General features: G+C 34.8%; 1 protein-coding gene across 4 annotated transcripts in view; it reads left to right on the top strand.

Moving 5' to 3' along the window:
* MOSPD2 (motile sperm domain containing 2) overlaps positions 1-17,117 on the top strand; it is a 35,260-nt gene that overhangs the window by 5,534 nt on the left and 12,609 nt on the right. For all 4 annotated transcript variants that reach the window (XM_074906866.1, XM_074906857.1, XM_074906847.1 and 1 more), the window contains 6 exons: positions 3,462-3,617; positions 4,333-4,419; positions 6,822-6,976; positions 12,341-12,401; positions 13,544-13,582; positions 14,565-14,689. In XM_074906866.1, the coding sequence (XP_074762967.1) occupies positions 3,572-3,617; positions 4,333-4,419; positions 6,822-6,976; positions 12,341-12,401; positions 13,544-13,582; positions 14,565-14,689 (513 nt within the window). In that variant the 5' untranslated portion in view covers positions 3,462-3,571. The remainder of the gene's footprint in view (positions 1-3,461; positions 3,618-4,332; positions 4,420-6,821; positions 6,977-12,340; positions 12,402-13,543; positions 13,583-14,564; positions 14,690-17,117) is intronic.

The raw sequence follows: 17,117 nt of genomic DNA, 5'->3' as shown, positions 1-17,117 counted from the left end.
GTAGTGGCAGTTCTGCAGGTATGAAGTAACAGGCACTTACTTTTCTAGTGAGAAAAGCATCAGTATATGTTCACATGTGTCTTAAGTGGGTAGGCATGGGCATTGTCTGAGGTAAGATACTTTGGTTTATACTTTCACCTGAATTTCCATTTGGGTGTCCCTCAAGTTTTGTTTCCTTTTTGTCCTCTTAACTGTTGTGCAGGATGTGTTTAAATTATGTGTCGAGAACCCCAAAGGTTTATTTTTTAACTAATTCTGTTTTAACTCTAGAAATTTCTAATAATTCAGTCGCTGCAGTCAAGTGTTTCATGAGTGACTTAAAATTAGAAACATTCAGATTATTTCACAGCATAGTTTGAAATCAAGTTTCAAGATGTCTGTAGAATTATGGGAAATGCACATCTGAAGAGGAATTACTCCTCTGAATTGATGTATCTTCAATGACTGGATTATTGGAATGACTCCAATTTCTTATCATTCTGCTTTATATGTGTGAGAACCCCTTTATGTTGGGTTTGCAATCTCATTCTAAATCTTATTTTGTAGCAAGAATTGGATAAATAAGGTAAGGTTACAACAATAATCAATATTTCTGTTCTATCGGTGTAAGCATACCCAGTTGAAATACTGGCATTCCACAAGTGCCAGTGGAGGCAGAATTTGACTACTTGTTTCTGCATTAGTGTGTTGTAGTATATATGTAAATTCATACTACGTGTGCCTTGTTGAGAATTTAATTGCTGAAGAGAAGAAAAATATCTTGACTTTTTTTTTTTCAACTCTCCCTGTTTCTGAATCCAGCTTGCTTTTCACTGATGTTGAAAGTTTGGCTAAAATGTTTTTTTTAATTCCTCTTTCACTTCCATTTCCTTAAAATATTCACAAAGTTAATTGTCTGAGGTTTAATATTATCTAAGTTCAGAGTTTGGGAAAACTTGTTAGTGGCCCAGCAACATGTGTTCTGGGCATGTTCCACATAGTGATATGTGCATGTTTTTTAAATTGTTTGATACAAGATGTCATTCTGACAGTTCTGCTCTCAAATTGGTACTGAGAGTAAAGACATCCTCAGAAAGCAGCGTGAAACATTATTCTCTTAGTTTTTACCTGGTGTTGTGTGTTTTTTCTCTTTTAATTACACAGTACCCAAATCTCTTATATAAACAGGATATACATGGGTCTGATTTTGGAAAAAATCCTTGGCTGATTAACTGCAGTTACTTACCTGGAAGGTAGTGTGTGTAATAGATTATTAAATCAAGTTGAAATAAGGTTGTTTAGGTGCTTGAGACACGTAATAGTCATGTTAATCTTTGCTCTTGCAGAGCCCTAGTTTGATGTGGCTATGAGTGGCTGTGTATGGCTTGGACAGCCAATATACTATAGTGAATAATTCACAGCATGGAATAGTTTATGCTGTGGCTAAGAGAAGCCAGTGCTTCTCTTACCGTAGCTGACTCTGGGTGTGCCAGTTCAGTTACTTTACATGGCAGTATCTCTGAAGGGGCTTTGAGTTGGAATGCATGTTACATGCAGGGAGGCTGTGGAATCTTTCTACCCTTTTGAGTTTTTAAAACTTGACTGAAAAAGGTGTTTGGTGACCTGTTTAAACTTAGAAGTTGGCCTTGCTGTGAACAGGAGTTAGGAGTGAGATGACCTACAGAAATCTTCTCCAGTGTTAATTTTTATGGTTCTAACTTGAAACTAGGTACTGTTAGTGTTTCTCAGGCAAACCTGTCCAAATTGTAGATTGTTGGGGGAATAATCAAATTTCAAATGAGCACTTGAGACTTTGCAAAGTTTAATACTGAAGAACTTTGCAACTTGTTCCACCTGTGGTTGACCTACAGCCACAGAGAAATTGAATAGCATTTCAGTCTTGTACTGAGTGTTCACTTTACTGGGCTTAGTCAGAATATAGGGAATGAGCTGTGTAGTGCAAGTATGGAAATGATGAGAAAGGAACTGAAAGAATAAGAGGGGTTTAGAGGATTTGGAGGCTTTTGGGCAGAGAGGAGCAACTAGGGGACTAAAATTAAGGGAAGTGGGATTTGACTGTAGGCTTGCCTAAGGAACAATGTAAGTTAGTGGGATGGGATCAGGGGAAGGAGAAATCTGAAACCTAATGAAGAAGAAACTGAGTAGATTGTGAGAAGCATCTCTTCACATCTGAGTGCACTGGAGGAGTGCAACTATAATAACTCTTGGTGGATGGGCACATTTTTAAAATGGGTATATTATTACAGGTATATTGACTAATTTGTGACAGGAAGCAACATAAGACAAGTGAAATAGGTCATATCTTTACACATGGCCAGTAAAACTAAAATTTATCAGTTTAATGGTGCCTTTTTCTGAACATCTTCCTCAGAATTAAGATGTCTGAAATACACATCCCTAAACCATCCAGCCACAGTTCTAAAGTTATATTAAATGTGATGACCCTGATAGTAGCTATTTTGAGTTTATTGCTACTGACAGAATAGTCTTTCCAGTATGTGAAAATTATTTTATTAACAACCAGTCTTAATTTTTTTAAGCTAATCACAAAATTAAATGAATAGTTTAAAAGCTTGGGGTTTTTTAGTAGTTAGCAGAGATGTGTGTTGGTGTCTATTGCTTTCAGAAGCCAGTTTCTATCATGGGTTCTTAATTTACATTCCAGTTATGCAGATTTCTTAGACAAAGAGGAGCATTGATCTAAAAACTGAGTTCATTTAAGCATATCTACAATAAAAATAGGTCCATGTAGGCATTCATATTTTACAAACTGCCTAAAAAAAAGATTAAAAAGTAAGGAGCAGCAGCAATTCCTGTTTCATCTGAAGATCTTCCCAAAGCATGTTCACCTGTTCTCCCTTTGCAAGTTTAATAGAAGAAGAGTTTGAGGCTTGGAGGTTTTGTACTGCTCTAGTTGCATGTAGTTTGTGTTCAGTAAGGTAACAATTTACAAGTGTAGAATGTGTAGTCTTTTTAAAGAAAACAATTCAGTGCAATGATATATACATATATATATCACATGGTCAAAAATAGTTATTTTAACATCTGTTTTCTGGCACTTTGTGGTCTGACATGCTGATGCCTATAAGTTTGAGAACTCAAGCTTGAGCTAGTGATGCTTAATATACATTCATCAGTACACAGATTCTTAGACTATATACTAATTTGTGTTAATTGTAATTTTTCCAAAACCAGCTTTCTATACCTACACACACCTTGTTTTCTAATTTCTTTCTTTGAATAAGAATCACAAACTATTTTTCTACTGAGTAATCTTGTGTTCATAAATATCATTATAGTAGACAGATGTTTTTAATCAGTTTCTTATGCCATGCTTTGTCTGCTTGAGACTAAAAGAAATCCTGTGTACCTAGTAGATGCTTATACTGAAACTTGATAAATCTCCTTTTCATCTTTTCATACAAATGTTTTAGCCTTACAATAATTTCTTTATTTGCTAGATAAATCAGATAAATATGATTCTAGAGATGTGGAAAGACTTCAGCAAGATGATAAATGGGTTGAAAATTATCTGCTTTGGCGTCATGATGTTGTGGATGATACATTAAAGATGATTGATGAAAGCTTTCAGTGGAGGAAAGAATATACAGTTAATGGTAAGCTGTGTTATAGATTGACTTTGTGTGTTGCTTTCTTATTGAACTACAACTGACTTCTATATGTAGTTTCATTAAGCACCTTTTAAAGGTTTTGTAAGTACCGCAGAGCTGAGCAAGAACTTTTGTACTCAATTTAAAAAAAAAAAAAAAAAATTACTGCTTTTTATGTTGACCAGCACTGTCACACTGTTGTGGTTCCATATGTCTACTGAAAGGTGATTTAAGAGGAAGGAGGCCAGGCAGTTCTCTTGTCTCTATATTTGCTAGAATGGAGTCCTTAAAGGCAACAACAAAACCCACAAAAAAACAGGGTTCTGTTGTTCATCATAGTAACACTGATCTGACACCCTAGGTAGAATAGATGTGGGTTTTGTCCTGTGAGAATATTTTAAAGCTGAGCTCTGCCTAGAGGACTTCACAATCTGAATTAAAGGATGGAGCAAGAGGGGCTTCAGATACAAACAGAAATAAACATTTGCAGTTTCTCACATAATTTTTTATTCTTATTTCTTCCTAAGTAAATCCTACTCTACAGCATGAGAGGAAGATAGTAAAGATGCCAAATGAGCTCACTATTTGCATTAGTTTAATAAAGGTTTTAGAAACTGATTTAATACATTTTTGTATTGTTAGACTTCTGCATTTTTAGTGACTTCTATTAAATTGCAATGTGATTATTAATACTGAAATAATCTTTCATTTGACTTTGCAGACTTGACAGAATCTGCCCTTCCAAAATGGCTATTTGAAAATGGTGCACTCTTTCTTCATGGATATGATAAAGAAGGCTATAAATTATGTAAGTTACACAGAATACAGTACTTCCAGTCATTGATCATTATTTTTTGTTTTCATCATTTTAGCATCTAGTTTGAAAAAATAAATGTTTTAGAAGTATTTAGGTATGTACTAGTAACAGTTTTTACGAAAATTGACAAGTTGGTAACTGAGTATCTCTTTGGATCACAGACGTGGAGTGAGGAAACTCGGCAGTTTTCAAATATCTTAAACCTTTATCCTAACTGTAATGCGGTTTTTAACTTTACTGTTGAAGTGCATTGTTTCTGTAACTCCTGTGGTGAGTATATGACTAGTATAAATGTTCACTACTACAGTGCATTGTCATTGCTCTTCTAGCAGCCCATGTTCTTGCATGCTTATGGTGCTTCACAGGAGGTCTGTAATAGTTTTCTTTTGTCTCTTACATTATTTTTTTTTCTGATCTTATTGGAATGTTCAGTAACAGTGTGAACAGCTGAGAATTGTTGGAGAATGAACTCTCAAGTTGTGTGATTAGCTTCCTGTAATGAAAGAATAAGATCTGTAGGGAAACAGTAAATATTGCCTGAAATCCCCTGGAGTTTTTATAATAGTGTATAATAGATGGTCAGTATTTTTTCTATAAATTGGTCTGTAACATCTCACATATTTACTTTTAATTAAGTTTAAATCCTATGAAGCAGAAGAGTCTTTTTAAACGAATCATTCATGAGGCTTTCCAAGCAGTGATCTTGAACCTTGAAAAAAAAAAAAAAAATTAAATCTGAAATACTGCTTTTTCTTGGTTTACCAGGGCTGGCTTGTACTTCTGAAATACACTAACTATCCAGTGTTTTACAGAAATGACTGTTTTAAACACCAGAACACTAGTTTTCCAAAAAACAATGACCAGAAAAAAAACAGCTTTTATTCTGTGGCAGTGTTGTGTCAGATTGTCCTTTTTCTTATCATTGTAAGATATCACTGCTATATGAAAAATTGATGCATTTTTGTTTCATGATTTTTCTCTTAGCCTCCAGTGTAAGTATTCAAGGATTAGTGGTGGTGATACCTTTAATAGCATTTAGAAAGCTGAGTATGATTATACTGGGTGGTTCCATTTGAGGTAGGGGGTGGAAGTAGAAAAACATGACTTCCTTGCATAATTTTCTCAGTCCAAGCACTGATGCAAGTGTTTCATGACAAGAATGTGTAACTCAAGTAAATAATAATTTCTGATTTTATTTTCACCGAACCATAACTAATGTCTCAATTTCCCATACCTGGAATGTTTCTTCTGTGAATGTTAATTGAGTCACAATATCAGACTTAGTATGCAAATTCAGAAGGTATCATAGGTAAGAGTTCCCAGTTAGTCAACATTTGACAAATGTGTCTCTTGGGCCACATGCTCCATTCTCATTGTGTTATGTAAAATAGACACTTTAAAGTATAAAGAAGTTCTTCAAGAATTATTGTTTACTTTCACAAGAGTCCTGTTTTTGAATAGGGGTATCTTTGAAAATCTGAACTTACAGCATCTAGTTAATATGCTAGGTTTAAAAGAAAGCTTGTTTCTTTACATGCACCATAAAATATTTTTATTTACAATTGGAAGTAAAAGACATGAAGAATAAATTTGGGTTTTAGTAAGACTTTTCAAGTTTCAGGGAGAACAATAAATTTATCTGCAATCATTTTCAGGGCTTGTCTAATGTTGATATTGTAGAGGCACCAAAACTGAAGGCTGCTCTTTACATTGTGGTGCTGAATATTTCTTTTATCACTTCATTGTATAATCAGTAATTTGGTTTCAGGCGCTTTTATAAACCCTGTTACTTTGACATATGCTACTTTTCATGGCAAAACTTGTCTCTGCATGACTTGTTTCCTATTTGAGGTAGTATGTATTGGGCTTTCATTTGTACAGTGTTGCTCATCTGGATTTTTTTCACTTAATTTTAGAAAGGTCTGATGCTTTTCATATAACTCATAATATGTATAAATAATTTTTCGAAACACATAAACTACAGTGCTGTAGAAGACCTAAGCACAAAAAGAAACATAAATTTCACAACCCCAGTGATACTTAGAATCTATGCAAAACATAATATTTTATGAGGACTGTGTGATTTAATTTGCAATTAAGAAATTATAGTCTGGGTAAGAAGTAGTCTTTAAATAAAAGAAGTATTTTCTACTATTCTGTTATAATTCTTTGTATGTTCACTTTCTAAAAAGTTCCAGTATAAAAATGTGAGCAAGACAAGGGGTGTGTGGAAAGGTGTGCAGTTGTTTTTATGGCTGTTCAGTGGCCACAGAATCAGTAGAAATGTAGAATACAGACTAAGGTGAATAAATTGGTTCATCCTGTATAACTATACATAATGTTTTCTGCTAACTTGGATCTGGTAATACAATTTTTGTGTGTTTTTTCTCAAGTTTGGTTTAGAGTGAAGCATCATACAAGAGATCCTAAACAGCAACTTGAAAAAAAGAAGCTGGTTGCTTTTTGGTTAGAACATTATGCCAGGAGAGATCATGGAAAGCCATTAACAGTGGTATTTGACATGGCTGAAACTGGAATCAGTCACATAGTAAGTATTTTTGTGTCCTTCTTATTGCTTTCTGAATTATTTAATTTATGCCTCCAGAAAAAGGAGTCCCTGTGCAGTCCCTGACACCTAAATAAGTTAGCAGTTGCTCACATCAGTGATAAGTAGATTTTGTCCCTGTGACATGAGCAGTTCCCAGAATCTTTTGTTACATAATTAAACTTTCAAGTCTTGTGTAGCACACTGAAAACTTGCTTTTAGTTTGGTGACTGAGCCAAAGTTACTGAAGCTCAGCAGCTTGATTTGTCAGACATCATGGATGACAGTAGTAGAATCTAGTTTTTAAGCACCCAAAAGACAATAGACTGAGTCATCTTTATTGTGAGTACAGTTGCTGCTGTTTCTTCAATAGCTCCATTTTCATTGTTGTAATCTTTTTTGGATGAATCAATCAATAGTAAAGTATGGGAAAATGGGGTAATGGTGAAGCATTAAAATCCTCAGATGCAGTTGCAGAGATCTTTGATCTATTCTGACAAGTCAGCATCTTCAGTTGACAATTCTGATCCTGGTCCTGCCTCCGTACTATGTAAGCTGTCTCCATACATTTAAATTGTGTTAGTTTCTTAAATCTGCATGCATCTCTCCACCCATTGAATTTTGTTGTGAAGAGAAGTTAGCTGGATGCAGAAGAGCAGGTCATCAAGTAGACATTGCTTTTAGGATTCATTTTAACCAAATATAGCTGAAGTCTGTCTTTTCTCTAACTAAATATTATAGTAATGAGACTAATATGGTGAAGAAATCTACATGCTTGTTGTGTACAGATAGAGAAGAAATGAGGGTGTCTGAATTTGAACAGATGTGATAGACTTCTGAATAGTAGGCCTGTCTTATCAGTTTTTACTTCAGGAATAATTATCTTCACTCCCTCTTTAAGTTCCTTGTCCAATCTGTCAGCTTTACTGAAGACTACTTCTTCCAGGCTTAACATTACATAAACAAGAGATTCCAGCTTTTCATTCAGAAGAGACACTTTTAGCAAAAGTTTTTATGCATTTCTGGAAGTTCTTTAGTACTACAAAATGAAGGAGGAGCTGTGTAGCTCAGTCATGTCTGTAAAAGTGGTAACTATTCAAAAGGTTGCAATTAGATAAGAAAATTCCAGTGATTTTTAAGAGCAGGACTTTGCCTTTTGCCTTGGACTTAATTGTAGAACTGAATCATTAAAGAAGCCAAGAAGAATTACACTGGTTTTGGAAACTATTCCAGACAACTATCTCCCATTTGTACAATAACTTAGAAAACTCAGTTTCTTCAGTTTTAAAAATGTTTCAGAATTAATTACTTGAAATACCATTTCGTAGCTATTTGGGAATAAGTATAAAACTAATTCCAAATCAATTAGTCAGTAGTCAACTTTGGGAATTACTTGGAGACTTCTGTTGTTATAGATAGGACTGGGTAATTCCCTGCCTGAAGTAAACTTCAGAGAACGATTAATTTTAGATGCTCATTGGAATTTAGCAAATTCTTCATGTATGTTATATGAAACTTCAGTGTATTTCAGATCTGTTCTTGAATTGATGTCCTTAACAGTTAAGTCCTGTGCCCATATGGAAAAGTAGAAGACTTAAAGAATGTGATTTGTGGGGGGTTGAATTTTCAAAAGGTTTGGTTGTCTCTTTGGCCATAATATTTACTAAACTGATCCTGAAAACATTGCTGTAGAATGTTAAAAATTCCCCCAAACTCCTCCCTGTGGAGTGTTCTTACTTTAGAAAACCAGCAGTTGAGTATTTTTTAAACTTTTACTAAAGCTTTCACAAAGCACATGAGTATCTGTTTTTGACCTCTGGAATTTCATAGTGTTCAAGGACACTCCATATTTGCTTTTGCTTCAGTGATTCTTGTACACTCTCTAGACCTGTTGTAACTTGGCATCCATACATACACATTTCTTTGAGGAATGATAAACTATACTGAGATTGCAGTGTGGTGGAATAAAGGCTGTGGCATGTGGAGTGGGGCTGCTTCTAGTCTGAGCTGGAGGTTCAGCGCAGTATGGTATTTTTCCATTGTTTTCCATTGCAGTGCAGAAATGCTGTTATTTATTTCAGGAGTCAAATCAGTTGCCTTAGTGCATATTCCTTGTGAACAGTTTTTCTGATATGGATTTCAACCTACAAAACATACAAAGAAACTCATCTGGTTCACTTATTTAAGCATTTACTTGAGTAAATTGAGATAAGAATCTTTTGCTGATGCCCATTGGTATTTCTGTTCTATGTGTCAGCACTTTTATGAGGATCAAAATTACAAACTACTCCTTGGGGAGTTGTAAATACCTTGTAGTTGAAGACAGAGCTGTCAACTGCATGCTGTGGGTTTTCTTTTTTGTGATTTTTTTTTTTTTTTTTTTTTGCATTTCCCTCACTTTGAGATAGAATTTTTGATCCCAGTACTTTCTTCTCCCTTCTTAACACTCATCAGTGTACTGACTATTTGTACAATGTCATCTGGACTTTTTATGTATTTTCTAGAAGTTTTTTAATACATATTTTGCTCCTAAGATTACTCTTTAGTTGGATTTAGGTATGTTTTATTAAAAATCTCCTTGTTCAAAAGCTGGTCCTGTTACAGAGCAGAAGTTCTGGTTAATATCCAGATCACTAGATTTATTTAGTTTGAAGTGCACCAGGTGCAGTCTTTGTTTCATGTTGTCATCTTTACAGTGAGTCTTTAAATTCACCAGACCTAGGGGGTTTTTGTGATTCATTTTAGGTATGAGTCTGAGCATCAGTTTGTGTACAGCTTTATCTCAAGATGCTGTTACCAGTGAATGATATACTACCACTACAAGTACAGCTTTATCTGTTCAGTGGCATAGAATGAAGCTGCAGCTTTCTTTTTGGTTGGGGTCCTCTTCTAAAATTTGGAAATGAAAATGTGTTTTTTAAACTTGGGTAGTTTGAGTGAATGTATATTGTAGTATCTCTCTTCCTTTAGGTCTGGTTTTCTACCTATTTGTATCTTTATAAAGAAAGCATAAATGCATATCCATAGTTTACTATAGGCATCTTTAAGATTTGCTTTGTAGAAGCTTGTTTAGAAGATTAGAACAATATCACCTCTTGCATTTTTACTGATCCTCAATTTAGACAACCTAAAATCAGGAATTTTTGAGTGTTGGAAGGAGGCAACATTTGAGTAATTTTAATGTAGGTAGATGAAAATCTAAGTTCTGTCATTCCCTTCAATTGAGTTCATTAGAAAAAAGTGTACATTTTTAGCACTCACTTTCAGGAGCAGGATCTAAGCTGGTTTAGATGGCAAGATGGAGATCTTGCCTGTCATTACATATTTATAATCTAATAACTAAAAATCTCATAGATTGGGTACAGGTAAAAACAAATCTTATTTCTATAGAGTATTGAAATTTTTGCCAAATGCCATGCTGTCCTGTTTCTCTTAAATGGCCAAAACTTGTGTCTTGTTTGTTCTTTTTTTGTTGGTATGGCTGGAATGCACTTAAATATAAGTAAAGAAGTTTTCTTTCTACCTTTTCCAGGCAAGATGGTTTAGAACCTTGCAGCTGTGCAGTACAGGGCCATAAGCTTTTGAGAGGATATTTTGACAAATATAGTGTAGTTCAGTTTTGCAAGGCAAGGTTGATGCTCTTACATGTGCCTTGAGCTGTCAATCCATATTGCTAAAGATAATACTGGAGCATGGTTTTATATAACAAGAATTAAAGGATTATAGTGATTTCCTTGAAGTGAAAAAGCAACTTCGCTTGGGTTTTATGGAACGTGTCCTGAAGCAGCTTCTTTGTGGTGTCTTTGAGACTCCCAGAAACACAGTTTCAGCAATTCCTGTCTGTAAGCATCCCATTACAGTCTTGTCTCGTAGTTAGTACATTTATCACAGAACAGGAATATTTTTTAAATGGCTTTTTGTAGCCATGTAGAGTAATTGATAAATTTTATTCTAAAAGAACTTGGTTTTCTAAGTTCTTTTCTACAGTGTTTCATTTATTTGTTCCATTGCTATGGACATCTACTCTGTTTTTATCCCTGTTATGCAGCCAAGTAATTTTGATAGCTCATGCCTTGTTGCACCAGCTAGGTAACTAGAATAGATGCAGTTATTGAATGATCTGCTGAAATCTGTACTCCTAATTCCAGGTTTTCATCAAAATAATGGATCCATCATCCTAATACTTGATAATGCTGATTTTGAATAGGCAGCAGAATAAAGAGCAGCATTCTTGTTAATGCACAGGACATTCTAATAATTGCTTGGAAATCTATCACTGTTTATGCTATTAAATGAAAGATACTGTACTTTGTACAAGCAACAGCCTTCTATTAAAGGCTACCTTCTGCCTCTAAAGATACCAACCTTTCAGTTAGTTCTAGTTACTGAAGCTACTAATAAACCTTTCAGGTAGTGGATAATCCTCTTACATGTTGTTGGGTTTTTTCTCTGTCCGCAAATGTTACAATAGCGTGTTTACATCACTTCAAGAACCTGTTCCCTGAAACATTTTTACTGTTATGACAGGTATTGGATCTTCCATCAGCAAGATACTTTGTTGTATTTCTGAAATTAGTAGCAGTAGTGGTTACTTCTGTTAGAAGAACTGGGGAAGGGATGAGTACTCATGGCGGGCTTTGCACCTAACCAAAGTACCTTATTGTGATAAGCTATCCCTTACTTTATTGTCTATACCTGTTTCATAAAATGCTTTTTTGCCCATTTCTGTGTAGTCCTATTATACCTGGATTTTGTAATGGGGAATTGGCTGTACTACTTCTGTATAGCTGCTCACTGGATGGAAGCACCCTGAAAATGGGTGGTATACAAGCAGCTCTTGAGTTCTGCCTCTGCCCACAACTTCTCTGCATCCCACAAGCTAATACTAAAACCAAAAATTCTCTTAAAAGGAAAACTTTTTTTTTTCTGGAAGATCCTGAGTTCAGTAGTATATTGAACATTATGCCAGGTAAATTATTGAAGGGAAATTTCAGTATGTTTAGTGCTCTCCCCTGTAAGGCTTTAAGATAATCTGTCAAGTGTCTCTGGTGCTAAAGGCTTATTTTTCCTGTATCTTTCTTGTACGGCTTAAAACCTGTTGATACTCTACAGAAGTTCAGATACCTAACTTTTATAATAGGTCTGCTGACTTCTTAAAACATAAAGTGAAGTTTGACCACAATCCTGCAACAGTTTAATGGAAAGCATTGCATTCAGTTTGAATGATGTTTGTAGTATCTGTAAAACTTGAGTATAGATGACTACAATATTAGGTACATTGTGCTATTCAATAAATGCCTTAGCTTAACTAAGCCTGTATTTTTAATGTTTTGACTACATGGCGTTTGTTCTGTGCTTTTATTTTAGGACTTGGATTTTGTTCGGTTTATTGTCAACTGTTTTACAGATTATTACCCAAACTTCCTCAGTAAGTATTGTACATTAAATCTTAAGCACTGTAGACTTGTGCAGTAAAAGCATTCCATAATATTGCAGATGATGGGGGAGATGAAGTATTTTTGCATGTGCTTTATATGGTGACTACGTAGAACACATAGATATTTGGATTTGGAATATTTTTGTGCTTGTAAGTCAGCACAACTTTGTATTGTAAATTAACTTTACATTCATAAGGAATCAACTGGCTTTTCATGAAATAATAACCTAAGACATGTTTATACAGATGAAAAAGTGATATAAGCATCCAGTAGAACTGAAATGTCCTGGTTTTCCCTTTGTTTCTTGTTACTTGTGTAGAAGCTTTGCAAACTTGGATGGCAGTTTGTATCCTTTAGGAGTCTTCAGGGGTTAAAGGATGAATTATTACAGAAAATCTTAAGAAACAATGGTTTACTCTGAACAGGAAAAAACTGTATACTTGCCTGTTAATTTTTTTGTGGATAGGCTTGATCACCTTAAATGAGTTATAAATTTTAGGTGAAAATGTGTCATGAATATTGAAATACTGTATAGCAGCTGCTTAAACTCTCAACTTGATAATCAAAGTTCAAAACTTTGATCAAATATCAAACTTAAAGGCAAGTGCAACATGGTTTTGGTTTTTTGACATTAAAAAAAATTTGGGGATGCTTTGAGTCAGAGTACTAAGTTTTCAGATTTCTCTGATTAAACAAATCTGGGAAAAGTCAATTTACAAAGACTCTTGCTATTTCTATCTTTGGAAAGAAGAATATACCTGTTAAACTTCCTTTTCCATTCAGTGTTGCTTTTCTACACCGGGTTGAGATATTGCCTTTCTCTGCCTTGTTTGGGGAGATTATCTGTTGGTAACAGTGTGTTAGAAAAGTAGTAGTATCCTAGAAGTGTATAAACAGTGTATAATTTAGGATGTTAACTGTTTTCCAAGCAAAACAGCTTATTTTTTTATATAGTAATAGAAATATGTTTATACATATTAAAATCAATTCTACAAAATTGCTTCTATGAAGTGAACATGGATGTTTCTACAAATAAGTATTCACTTCTTACATAACCAATATTGCTGTGATTTCTCTTAAACAGAAATACATTACACTTGGTATTCAGATTATTTCCTTTTTGTCTTTTCAGCAAAGATAGTGATCTTTGAAATGCCATGGATAATGAATGGTGAGTTGTTTGGCTTGTTTTTTACATCATGATAACTTTTTAAAATTAGCAGCATAAATAGAAAGCATTTTTCTGCTCTGTGTAGATACAGCTGAATGGTGGTATTTTTTTTAAACATGCATACTTCAATCTCTCAATCTGTAGGTTGTGTACTTTTTCATTTCCTTCTAGCATTGTATTTTGAATCATATCTTTAATAGAGTCTGTATTCATCCTGTGATCTTTAAAGGTTAAGAGACCTTGATAAACAGTCTATTCCTTGAATGTTTCCAGCTGTAATCCTTTCAGTCTAGATCTGTTCATGATTTGGGAATACTATCAACAAATGATAGACACTTATACCCAGCCAAAACATAGAATATACAATTTAGGATAGATGTTTGACATCAGACACTGATACTGTTACATATGTTTTGATGTGTATACTTCAATAACGATCATTAATTCTAATGTACAGGATAAACATTATTCCTGTATTTTCAGAATACATTTTTATGTAGGCTTTAGATCTTTCTGTATGTTGATGTTCTACCATCACCGAAATAACTGTAGTGTTTGGAAATACTTTGTAGATCTAAACAAGTGTCCTTTTAAAGTAGCAAAATATTTAAACTGGGGAAGAGTATATATGTATCTTTCCCAACCTCCCTCCTCTCAAATTTGGAATACAATTGCTTTTACTCCCTCAGTACTTCCTGGGCTAAATTCCAAGACAACAAAGTTGTCGTTAATTAAATACTCTTTTATGAAATTCTGTTGTCTGTCTGCATTCATCTATATAAAAGTGTATGTCCATAGAATACTTTCTCTGTAAATGATACTCCTTTTCATGCACTGTTTATCCCCATTATAATAGATACTTTCAGAGCAGGTCCTACCATATTTTACAGGATGTAGATCACTTATGTTCTATAAGGTCTATCAATACACTGCAAGAAAATGCTTCCTGACAACTTTGTATACCTTTTTGTTTTTTTTAAAGCTGCTTTTAAAATTGTGAAGGGTTGGCTTGGCCCAGATGCAATAAGCATGTTAAAGTTCACAAATAAGAATGATGTACAGGAATACATCAGTGGAGAGTATCTGCCACCTCACATGGGTGGAACTGTAAGTATATTAACACTTCATGGTCCTTTTGTGATATTGAGACACACCTGTATAAATTACACATGGGGCTGAGAGTTGGCACTTTATGGATGTCATATTTCTTGAAATTATCATTGGCAGAACAATTTCTAAATCACTTTAATATAGGTTAACTTCATGAGAGTTTGATATCAAACAGTCTTAAATACAGAAATATTTTTTCTGAATCATTAATCCATGCTCCTAGAGCAACATAACTGTATTGATCTATGAAAAAAGTTATATAAACAGAAAATAGGTTTCATGGCCCTCTGTTTTCATACTTCTCCAAAGCTATGGTTCAGTAAAGACAATCATATTGTTCTAGGAGCAAGCTCTAATAAGCAGTCTGGAAAACTAGGCTTAGGTGCTCAAAAGCCACTTGCTCATTGTTTTCATTTAGTAATAAATGTATGCTAAGTCACTGTTTTCCTGATTCCCAATCTGTTGTATCCCACACTCTGTTATTTCCAGCTGTTAATATTGATGGTGGGACAGTCCAATCCTTAAAGCATACATGCTTCTGACTGGCCAGGGAGATTTGTTGACTCTTCAGTAACATTTTGTGCAAGACTGATACAGTGTACACATTGATGCAAGACATGAATTTACAGTAGGGTTTTAGTTTGTGTAATTGCTCAGTTTTCCTTTTGTCAGAGATGGATTTAATAAGGATGAATTGCCCAAGATGCCCTCCACTGGTGCCAGTATTGAACAATGTGTGCAGTTAGAATGCTGTGCTCTTCACATCGCTAACTAAATTGATAGCCCATAGCTTGTTTTCTTACAAGTGCCTTTTTAGAGGTCAGTGTTCTGAAGTTAAGACATCGGGCATTTTGCATGTCACTTCATGGCCACTGTGTACATGTAATCTTAGAAAATATCACTACCATGATTAAGATATCTCTACCACAGTTGCTCAACATAGTGTAAGTTCTCTACATCTGCTATAAAATAAGGCTATTAGTCTATAAAATGAATGTATCAAGCATTGAATAAATGTCTTGTTTGCCTGTCTGAGATTTTCACCCTTAGTAGATAAACCTGTGTCAGTGAAATTTATGGGCTGTGATTGGGAAGTGTGGGACTTGGAGTTGTCCCAGTGATGAGATTCTGGTCAGCTGCTGAAGCTATTCAGTGTAGTGAATTAATGTGGCCAAGTGAAATGTTCAGCGAAATTGACATCTCATAATTAAGGTTACTTTGTCTTATGCATTTCATCATATGCTGGAAGGGAGTGAAGAGGCTTTTTATCAGTTTGCTTAAGGGTAATCTGGCTATTTCTGCCTTGTATTTGGAAATGGAGGATGTCAACATTTTCTAATGACTGTTTCTAACATTTTCTAAGACTGTTTCTAACAGTCTGGAGTTGTCTCTGATAGTGAATTGCTCTGTTGCTGATGCTTAAAGCTTGTACTTTAGGCCTTTAATAGCGCATTGCTTGAGCCAGTAGATACATTTCACTCAGCTGAAGGTCTGTGACTTGCTTCAGCCTGAACAGGAGAGAATTTAGGCCTTGGATTTATAGATTAACAGGAAGTATGCTGCTTTGGGGTTTCTTTGGCCCTGTCTGAGGTTTCTCCCTTTTCTTCCTAACATCCCATTATCCTTTGTTTTAAGAAAACATACTTGCTTATGGTGAGCTCTCTTGAAACACCTTTTTTAATTCCCTGCTGGTAGCATAGTTTGGGAACTGTGGGCATGGCTCAAATCTGCCTCACAGGAATCAGCTATGTTATTTCCCCCCTCCACTGGAAAAGCTGACAGACTAATTCAGTTTATTTGGGGTTTAAAGCATTTGAAAACACAGAAGGAACAGAGATCCCTGTTAGATGTAATTAAGTTATTTTGAGAATGTTAAGAGAATTTCTAGTTAGCAAAACCTGTTTGTTTTTTTTACTGGTCTTCCTATAGAAAAGATACCTTTACTGTAGAAGCATTGAGAACTTAAGTATGCTACTTACACATTATTGGATATCTTCAATATAGTCTTTAAATTAATCTGGCATTTCAAAGACAGAAGTCTGAGTTGCAGGATATGTTAAAGGTCCACACACCAGGTTAAACTTGAGGGATTGTTTTGTGGGTTTGGGTTTTGTTGGTTTCATTTAACTGTGTCTATTGTGAAACTAAAATACAAATAACAAGTTTTTCTTCACTTCTGGGACATTCTTTAGAAGTAGCTGTCATAGTTTTTAAATGATGTTTCCTAGAACTAAGAACAAAACTTCAGTATTAAGGCTATGGATGCTGATCCTTGATAGACCACGTTCTGCTGTGATTATAAATAACAGTAGTTACAACTTAGTGGCTTTATTGGTGACTACTTGTCCATTAGTGAGAAAATAAAATCTATTGGTACTGTCAGCTTTCTGCATAGGGGTCCACCTTAAAATTGAGCAGTGAAGCA

Source organism: Athene noctua, chromosome 1 (genome assembly GCF_965140245.1).
Source record: "Athene noctua chromosome 1, bAthNoc1.hap1.1, whole genome shotgun sequence".
Lineage (NCBI taxonomy): Eukaryota > Metazoa > Chordata > Aves > Strigiformes > Strigidae > Athene > Athene noctua.
The sequence above is the reverse complement of the archived record's forward strand: the minus strand, read 5'-3'. Positions and strand labels throughout refer to the sequence as shown.